This window comes from Petaurus breviceps, unplaced genomic scaffold, assembly GCF_028583685.1.
Source record: "Petaurus breviceps papuanus isolate PSGF00001 unplaced genomic scaffold, PetGlider_PUasm1.0 90294, whole genome shotgun sequence".
NCBI lineage: Eukaryota > Metazoa > Chordata > Mammalia > Diprotodontia > Petauridae > Petaurus > Petaurus breviceps.
The window spans coordinates 1,134,976-1,144,892 of record NW_027187208.1 but is presented as its reverse complement, the minus strand read 5'-3'; the positions used below and the strand labels follow the sequence as shown (position 1 = coordinate 1,144,892).

The 9,917-nt window shown below is 49.1% G+C and overlaps 3 protein-coding genes across 5 annotated transcripts in view; 2 read left to right on the top strand and 1 right to left on the bottom strand.

Annotated features, from left to right (window-relative positions):
• ILK (integrin linked kinase) overlaps window positions 1-9,917 on the top strand; it is a 491,171-nt gene that overhangs the window by 96,026 nt on the left and 385,228 nt on the right. The gene's annotated exons all lie outside the window — the stretch shown is intronic.
• Window positions 471-7,261, top strand: SMPD1 (sphingomyelin phosphodiesterase 1). The gene is made up of 6 exons (XM_069107853.1): window positions 471-1,336; window positions 2,383-3,155; window positions 4,406-4,577; window positions 4,958-5,034; window positions 6,044-6,189; window positions 6,348-7,261. The coding sequence occupies exons 1-6, from the start codon at window positions 1,037-1,039 to the stop codon at window positions 6,755-6,757; spliced, it is 1,878 nt and encodes a 625-aa protein (XP_068963954.1). The 5' UTR covers window positions 471-1,036; the 3' UTR covers window positions 6,758-7,261.
• APBB1 (amyloid beta precursor protein binding family B member 1) overlaps window positions 7,675-9,917 on the bottom strand; it is a 21,063-nt gene continuing 18,820 nt past the window's right edge. The window contains exons 12-13 of the mRNA XM_069107878.1: window positions 8,523-8,706; window positions 7,675-8,358 (exon numbers count right to left, since the gene is read on the bottom strand). Coding sequence (XP_068963979.1) covers window positions 8,191-8,358; window positions 8,523-8,706 — 352 coding nt within the window. The 3' untranslated portion in view covers window positions 7,675-8,190. The remainder of the gene's footprint in view (window positions 8,359-8,522; window positions 8,707-9,917) is intronic.

Genomic DNA, 9,917 nt, shown 5'->3' with positions numbered 1-9,917 from the left:
TTGAAAACTGCTTCCTTCTGCATCCAGATGCACTGGCCCTGCTCCAATTCCCTGGCAAAATTCTGGCTTGGGACGATAGAATCAGGCCCTGATTCTATCTTCACAATGTCCACCAAAGTCCCTGGTGAGGTTCCTAATCTCCCTTGCCCCCAAGAGACTTTAGCTCTCATTCCCATCACACTGATTCCTGCCCCCTTCTCCTCCCCACCACATGCTTTGCTTGGTTGTTGTTGGGTTTCTTTTTTTTATTATTGTTCTTTCTCTTGTGTTGTTTCAGTGGTGTGTGACTCTTTCTGATCCCATTTGAGGTTTTCCTGGAAAAGATACTGGAGCGATTTGTCATTTCCTTTCCCTGTCCCCTTCTCCCTCCCCCACTCCCCACAATTGAGGGAGGAACAGCTTTTGTTCAGCTGTTTTTCAGTCATGTGACCCCATTTGGGATTTTACTGACAAAGATACTGAAGCAGTTTGCCATCTCCTTCTTCATTTTACAGATGAGGAAATTATACCCAATTCGGGATCATGAGAATTTAGGTTGCTACTGAACTACAACTCCCACAATCCTCTGCAATGCCACCCTTAACTAAACAGTGCCCCTCCCTTCTACTTTAGGTCATTCCCCATCTTAGTTCCTCCTTCCTGGCTGTGTCCTAAGAAAAGGGAAGGAGATTGAAGGTGAGGTAGGGAGGTAGATGAAAAGAAGTCTGAGATCCTTTTCTTCTGAAGCAGAACTGGGGCAGAGATCCCATGAACTCCACCCGATCCCAAAGAGCTTACCCAGCCCAGTCAGCTGACTTTGGGGGAAGAAGAGGAAGGGGTGGAGCTGCCTGGCCAGCTTGTCAGCTGAGAAACTTGGGAGACTGCAGGCAGGGCAAGAAGAGGACATTTAAGCCTGGGACAGAGCCCTGGGGATCTAAGGGACCTAGACTCAGGAAAGAAGAGAAGCAAGCCAGCCTGCTGAACTGGAGAGACCTGGGCCAAAGGGAGCCCAGCTGGGCCAGGAACTTGGCCACCATCCTGCTTAGGACATAAAGAAATGCAACCATACTGGGGCTTTTGTGGCTGGACCTTGTGGGATCCCCCAGGGGGGCACACCGGGGGTCGGAGACCTCCCACAATGAGAAAAGCCAGTCCTCTGGGGAGCATTTGGATTGGACTGGCCCTGGGTAGCTTCCTGGCTCTCTGCTGGTCGGCTAAGGCCAGACCAGAGCCTGGCAAAGGGGACCCCCAATGGCTACAGAAAATCCTCCCTGGGCTCGGTGTTGAATTTGGGTTGCAGAACATCAGCTGCTCTGTCTGCAAGGCCCTGTTCACTGCCATCGACATTGGGCTGAAGGTGAGCTCTAAAAAGGGTCCTCCAAGGGTGGATTAAGGCCTCCTTGGTGACAGGGTAAAGCACAAGGATTTAGGAATACTTAGAGTCCACAGAAAGGTTCCCTGAAGAATTGAAGTAGAAACTTTGTACAGGGAGAGTCTGTGGTATAGTGGTACAGAGAAAAGGGAAGGAGGGAAGAAGGGGACAGGCATTAATTAAGCACTGTTTTACAAATACCTCATTTGATCTTCATAACTACCCTGGAAGGTAGGTGCTATTATTATCTCCATTTTACAGATAAGGAAACTGAGGCAGAGGTTAAGTGACTTGCCCAGAGTCACACGACTAGCAGGTGTTTGAGGCAAGCTTTGAACTCAGGTCTTCCTGACTCCAAGACCTCAATGAGAGGAGGCTGGCACACCAAGGAGCAAGACCAGAGACACTAAAGTGAAAGCCATCTTTAGGATGGGAAACCCCAAATGAGAAAAATTTGGGAAGCAGGGCTGATAAGGAGAATCTTCCTCTTCGTGAAGCAGTTCTCTGGACTCTGCCCTGGTATATGGGAACACAAGACATCTGCACTTTCAGATCTTCGTGACTCTGTCCCTTCTCTCTTAAACAAAGCTTCTATTGGCCTTTGGGATGGGGTGGAGGTTAATTTGTAGCATTGTGTGAGAGCATTGTTTCCATCCCACACCACTGAGTTGGAATGGCCCTGAGCCAAGTAATCAGCTTGTATGTATGTATGGCTTCTGCCCTCTGGAGGAGGAACCACACTAACCGTGACAGGTAGACTAAAAAAGCAAGGGCATTTTACACCTGATACATGCCAGGGTCAAAGCATAAAATGGACTTCAGTGGAGATAGGTCCTGGAAATCTTTATTGTCAGGGTAAAGGTGGAATTAGTCGTTACCTTTTTATTTACCTTTATCACGAATAGTAGTCTCCTGGTCCTAGAGTGACATGAGGCCAGGTACCTATGCCTAGGTGGGTATCATTATGTAAATCTGAGAACAGCTATCTTGTCTCTCCATGCTGTCACTGACCTTTATCTGTCTCATTGCAGATGGAATCCAATGTGGCCCGGGTGGGGTTAGTGGCCACCACTGTGTGTAAAAAGCTGAACTTGGCACCACCCAATGTGTGCCAGTCTATTATCAAGCTTTATGAGAAAGATATGGTGGATATATGGACACATTCAGTGCTGAGTCCATCTGAAGCCTGTGGGCTGCTTTTAGGTTCTTCCTGTGGACACTGGGATATCTTCTCAGACTGGAATATCTCCTTGCCTGCTGTGCCCAAACCCCCATACAACCCTCCTGCTCCCCCAGCACCTGGGGCCCCTGTCAGTCGTGTGCTCTTTCTCACAGACTTACACTGGGATCATGACTACATGGAGGGTGCAGATCCTGCCTGTCCTGACCCCCTGTGTTGCCGAAAAGGTTCAGGTTCTCTACCTTCCTCCAGACCTGGTGCTGGCTACTGGGGTGAATACAGCAAGTGTGACCTGCCACTGAGGACCTTAGAGAGCCTGCTAGCAGGGATAGGCCCTGCTGGCCCCTATGACATGGTCTACTGGACAGGAGACATCCCTGCCCATGATGTCTGGAGTCAGACTCGCCGTGACCAACTACGAGCACTGACCACCATCACTACCCTTGTGAAGAAGTACCTGGGGCCTGTGCCTGTCTATCCAGCTGTGGGCAATCATGAGAGTACCCCAGTCAACAGCTTCCCTCCCCCCTATGTGCATGGGAACCACTCATCCAGCTGGCTTTATGAAGCGATGGCCACAGCCTGGGAATCCTGGCTCCCTCAAACAGCCCTCCAAACCCTCAGGTAACTAGAGGAGTAAAAGGGTGGGCAGGAGGTGGAGAAACAGTAGATTGGGAAAACATTCCTGGTATCATTGTAGACAGCAAGCAGTTTTCAAAGGGGACCACCCAAAACCCTTTCCTCAAAGACAAAGCTATTTTACAATCATACTAATATGTTTTCAATTCTAATATAGTCTATATGAATAGATATAACCCACATTAACAAAAAGCTCAATAATTTTTTTTTTGCTTTTTTGGAGGGGAAAGGTAGGGCAATTGGGGTTATGTGACTTGCCCAAGATCACACACTAGTTTTTTGTGTTAAGTGTCTGAGGTCGAATTTGAACTCAAGTCCTCCTGTCTCCAGGTCCGGTGCTCTATTCACTGTGCCACCTAGCCGCCCCAAGCTCAATAATTTTTAAGGATGTCCTGAGACCTCCTAAGTTTGAGAACTGTTGGTGTATAGGGTGGGGGTAGGGGGCTCTAGCCACTTTGCTCTCTAGTCATCTAGGCTGGACTTTTCTTCCTTTGAATTGTTTAATTTCCATCCCCAGCACCTAGTTCAGTGTTTGACACATAGTAGCCACTTTAAAAAATATTGCTTGATTGATCCTCATCCTAAGTTGGGCCTCCACCATTTCTTACCTGGCCTATTGTTCAAAGCCTCCTAGCTGACCTTCCTTCTTCTTTTCAGTCCCTCTCCACAGTCAATAAAAGCTGACAAGAAATAGCACTTTAAGAGTATTACTCCCCTGCTCATAAATATTCCATATAACCTACTGTCATATAAAGTCTAAACTACTCAGGCTCCCAAGGCCTTCCTGATCTAATTGCAGTTTGTTTTTACATGCCTGGTCTCCCACTCCTCCCCTAAAACACACGGTCTGATTTCAGGCACCTCACTTTGACTCACTGGCTATAATGTCCTCCTTTTTCTCTGCAGCAATTCGAGTCTTGCCCATCCTTCAAGGCCTAGCCCAAGTCTTTCCCAGGCACTCCAGCTTACACTGATCCCAGCCTTCTCTGGGCTTCTATGGCCTTAGCCCCTTTTGACCTTAGGAGGTGTTTTGTTGGTTTGTTTGACCTCTCTTTATCTGATTTATCCCTGCTGCGTTTTCTCTCCTAGAATTGTAAACCCAGGAAGAGTGGGGCCCACCCTGGCTTTGTTCTGCTTTTGTATCCCCCATCGGCAGGTTTGCTGCTGGTCACTAGGTACCCTTCTATAAATGGCGTTTGCAATGAATTGACCCAGCCCTTCCCCCAATGTTTCAGGACTGGGGGATTCTATGCCCTCTCACCAAGGCCAGGCCTCCGCCTTATCTCTCTCAACATGAACTTCTGTGCTCGGGAAAACTTCTGGTTGCTGATCAATTCCACAGACCCTGCAGGGCAGCTGCAGTGGCTGGTGGGAGAACTGCAGGCTGCTGAACAAGGAAGACAGAAGGTGAGGACATGGGGCTGGGAGAAGAGAGAAGGGGAGGTCTTCTGGGAGCAGGGATAGCAAAGGCAGGCCACCTTCCCTGGCTCACCATGTAAAGGTGCAGCCTTGTTTCATCACTCTCATTATACTTGGGGGAGATGCTGTGCTTTCAAGGCTTCCGGTCCTTTAGTAGCCAGCTGTTGGGAATATGTTACATCATCCCACTTGTGTCCCGAAGTTCCTGGTCTCTGAATAAAGATGGAGCTCTATATCCAACATGTCACACCATGTATCCTTTATCCAGGGGACATTCATACCCCAAGTCAGAGGGGGATTTCTGCTTTTGGAGGGCCAGGTAGCCCCAATTCCCTGCAGTCAATGTGATGCCACTCCTATCCCCTCAGGTACATATCATTGGTCACATTCCCCCTGGGCACTGTCTGAAGAGTTGGAGCTGGAATTACTACCGAATTGTGGGCAGGTAAGAGGAGAGGAGGCATTGTGGGGTAGTAGGTAGAGGACTGGTCTATTTGGCCCAGTTCAAGAAGACCTACATTCAAATCCTGCCTCTGACACATATTAGTGGACAAGGGCAAATCATTAGGTCTCTCAGTGTACCCATACCACTCTCCAAGACTGTAAATTACAGATGAACTGCTGATCTATATCTGTGAAAAGAGTTTCCACAAAAGGAGTTCCCCAGACCTATACAATTACAAGTATATGGGGGACATGGAATCTAAGGAGAGAAGCAGAGCATGATTTGGGATAGGTAGTGTTATGACTGAGTTATAGCATTTAAGCTTACAAACAGGGCAAATAGGTGGTACAGTGGCTAGAATGCAGGAACTGGAGTCAGGAAGACCCATCTTCTTGAGTTCAAGTCTAGCCTCAGATACTTATTAGCTGTGTGACCCTGGGCAAGTCACTTCACCCTGCCTTGGTTTCCTCATCTATAAAATGACCTGGAGAAGGAAATGGCAAATCAGTCCAATATCTCTGCCAAGGAAAACCCAAACGGGGTCATGTAGAGTTGGACCATACGGAACAAGAAAGCTTAGGAAGCCTTTTCCATAACTTTTCCCATTTACTCCACCAACAACCCTTCTGGGTATAACAGGTACCTAAGGATGACACCTCTTCTCTTCATTTCATAGATGAAGAAACTGATAAGCTAAGAAGCCAAGTGACTTTCCTCATGTTCACCTAAAGACACACAGAAATGAGTTATTACAATAATATAGATAAGAGTTGTGATTTAAGAGTACTGCATTGGGGAAGAGGATCTGTTTGAAGTGTGGTTCTGCATGACCCACAGCAGGTTGACTCACCTTTCTTTGAATTAGCTTGCTCTTCTGTAAAAATATACAAGCTAGGCTTTGATCCCTAAGATGTCTTCCAGCTGTAAAGCAACAATCCTATGAACTCCCAGGACGCCCTGTCCTCTCTGCTCCTTAGAATGAATCAATAAAGGTCTTTCCCTTTACTAGGTATGAAAACACCATAGCTGCTCAGTTCTTTGGTCACACCCATATGGATGAATTTGAGGTTTTCTATGATGAAGAGACCCTGAGCCGGCCCCTGGCTGTGGCCTTCTTGGCCCCAAGTGCTACCACCTATGTGAACCTTAATCCTGGTGAGTGGGACAGAAGGAAGCATACTTAGCTAACTGGCTAAGGGGTGGATGGTGGGCTAGATAGTCATCTGTACCTGCCTCAACCCTTGTGGGCTGTTCCTTCCTCTGGATTATAGCTCTGACCCCTGATCAGTAACCTTTCCTGTCCTCCCTTGTAGGTTATCGAGTCTACCTAATTGATGGCAACTACTCAGAGAGTTCCCACGTGGTCCTGGACCATGAAACCTACATTCTGAACTTGACATTGGCCAACGCTCCTGGGGCCACCCCCCGCTGGGAGCTCTTGTATAGGGCCCGAGAAACCTATGGACTTCCTAATGCCCTGCCAACTGCCTGGCATGACCTCGTGTACCGTATGCGGGGGAATGAAGGGCTTTTTCAGACCTTCTGGTACCTATACCACAAGGGTCACCCTCCTGTAGAACCTTGTGAGGGTGCCTGCCGCCTTGCTACCCTCTGTGCCTTGCTCTCTGCTCGTTCAGACAGCCCTGCTCTCTGCCGCCACCTGGTACCAGACCTGCCCTTACCCCACACTGGAAGTCTTTGGCAGAGGCTTGCATTTTGTTAGCAAAGGAAAGCACAGCCAGCAGGGATCAGGAAGGAGGTAGCCCAGAGCATTGCTGAGAGGAGGAATGCCTGATCTCTATCTCCATCAAGCATTAAACAGAAGGAGGAGAATTACATATCTGGATGTGCCTTAGAATCTGGTGAGCCAGGTTGGTTGATTCCTATTTCCCTGGAGGCATCTCAGCAAACTGAGAGACCTGTCTGGCTGGACTGGAAGGAGGAAGCAGCTAGCTCTGAGGACCTGAAATTGAAGCTTCTATGTAAGCAACACCCACCAAGACTATATTGCTCCTACTTCCCTCAGGACCGTACGTGGGTAGGAAACAGGATCTGGACCTTAGCAGCAGCCCCTTCCCTTGCCCTCAAACTGGGTTCTAGTCACCTCAAAGATATCAGAAGTGAATGGTCACAAAGGGCTAGTACCTCCCTCTGCCTGCTGGACAGGAGATCCCCATCCAAGGTCACCTAATCCCCAGGGACAGTTACAATAAATGTTTATGACTCAGTGGCCTCCTTTGCTCATTGCACTGTCCTTCCTGTCACAAACACAAACCCGGCAAGCCCTTCACCATTGTTTCTAATTAACGGCTCCATATCCTCTATTACAGACTTAGGAAGGCCTTGTGCCAAGGTCCTGAGATCAGGGATCACAAAAGGGGCACCAAATGAATCACTGACAGCTTTTACTCAAAAGACAAGGTAGGTTTAGATCTTCCTCATGGAAATTCTGGGATGAAGTAATTGCTGGTCTAGGACTGTGAGGGCAGAGGGAAGATGGGAGGGAGGAGTGTGTGGCCAGGAGTAGCACCCAGGCTAGGGGAACAGCTTCATGGCCTTATTACAAGGTACCCAACTCTTCCCTTCCTGAGGGGGTGGTTCCAGGGTAGAGAGACAACAGAACCCACAGTTAGGCAAGCATCAGGATGGGCGCACAGACAGGCTTTATTAGTGAACACAAATAGCCAGTGCCCACAGAACAGGAGGAGGGGTGTTCCCCTACTCTCACCCTCACTGCCCCTGGGCACAGGCCCAGTCAGCAAAGGGAAAGCCAGGCCAAAGGCCTATCTTTTCTACCCAGACTGACTGATACATGTGGCAAAGAGACACAGGAACCCTTGGACTGGGATAGCATCAGTGTCCCAGGACAGGGGCCCAGTGGTGGAGTCTGTCCATGAGGCCCATTTGTTCTACCTTCATGCTTCAGTCTCCTCCTTCCCTGTGGGCCTGCAGTGCCACCTTCCTCCCCATTCCCCAGGCAGGGAGCCATTGCCACTGGTGGGGGAAGCAGTGCCAGATGGCCCTGGCCCAGAGCAGCATCAGGAGGGACCTGACAGACTGCCCTGGGTCCCTCCCCACCCCATATCTTAGAGTTTCCCAGGGCCCCAGGGCAGGTTAGGGGATGGTCTGGACCAAATCCAGACCCTGTGAGGCTGTTCAGGGTGTATGGGTTCCTAGCCTTTTAGGTTTGAGTGTGCCCAGAAGGGACTGAACCCCCTTTCGGACAGTACAGCCCACTCGACGAGCAACCGAATCCGCAGGGGGTGCCGGGAGACAAGAGCTGGAGGCCTGGGGACGGGCATCCAGGCACTTCTGGTACCGAAGCTGGGGGGAAAGGAGATGGGCAATTGGGTACAATCTTCAGTTCCAGCCTGCCTCTTCAGTCCAGGGACCCCCACTCCCTACCCTTGCTCCCTATAAAGCCCCATTTTCCCTCCCACCCTATCCTACCAGGCAGCCCCTTCCTTTTTCCCCAGCTCCTAACTTACCATGCAGGCAGCCTGTACAGCCTCAGAAAGGCTGGCTGCATTGGGCTCACACCAGAACATGTGGCAGCAGAAAGTGGAAGGACCAGCAGCCATGATGAAGGCGAAAGTGTGGACGTCTCTGCCCACAGCCAGGAAAGACAGGAACCGTACCCTGCATTCTCCCAGAACTGCCTCTGTCTGGGAGGGAAATTAGGAAGGGCAATTATTACAGATATGTACCAGCTCTGGAGGAGACAAGAGGCCCTTACAGAGATCCCAATGGCCCTGTCACTGCTTCTCTCTGAAGCACAGGTTCTTAATCTGGGATCTGTGAACGTATAGGGTTGTTTTCAAATTAATTTGATAAGTTATATTTCAATAGAATTGTTTACCTTGGTAATCTTATGTATTTTGTTCATTTAAAAAATATTCTGGGGGCAGCTAGGTGGCACAGTGAATAGAGCACCAGCCCTTGAGTCAGGAGGACCCGAGTTCAAATCCGGCCCCAGACACTTAACACTTACTAGCCGTATGACCTTGGGCAAGTCACTTAACCCCAATTCCCCTGCCTTCTCCCCTCCAAAAAGCAAAAAAAGAATATTCTGAGAAGGCCATGACAAAAAAGAGTGAAGAACTAGGAGGGATAAAGAGGTCCCCATTGTATTTTTTTTAGCACAAAAAACCATGGAGGTTTTAGCGGACTACAGGCACAACAGGGCAACACACTTCAGTTGACTTAACAGAAGCAGTGTTCTAAGTAAGAGGAGAGTATGTCGCCATCCCCTGCCCCAGTCAGACTACATCTGAAACAATGTCCCCTTCTGGGCACTACATTTTTGAATGGGCCTTGACAAATCCAAGGATACCCTAGGAAGATGACCAGGTTAATAACAGGACCCCAAATCTCAGCCTATTAGGCTCAAGGAATGGAACTGAGGATGTCTGGTCTGAAGAAGGCTGAGAGGGGGGAAAGGGAGGTAACTGGATCAGAGACTTAAGACATAATTTGTCCAGTCTTCCCATTTTACAGATGAGGGAAGGCCCACACAGGTTTAACAACATGCCAAGATGACACAGAGTAAGTGGCAGGGTTAGGTTTTGAACTTGGGTCTTCTGACTTCAAAGCCAGGACTTCTTCTTCTATACCACACTGCCTTGTGATAATGATCTTTCAAAATCTGATGAGCTGTTGTGTAGAAGAAGAAAAAGGACTTGGATCTTCTTGGCCCCACACAGGAAAACCCAGAGCAAGAGGAGGATTTCAGCTCAATACAAGGAAAAACAATATGAGTGTCCAAGAGGGGAAGGGGCTGCATTGGGTATACTAATGAGCTCCCTGTCAGGGAGGCAGCCAGGTGGCATGTTAGGAAGAGCACTGGTGGGGTGGCTAGGGGGCACAGTGAATAGAGCACTGGT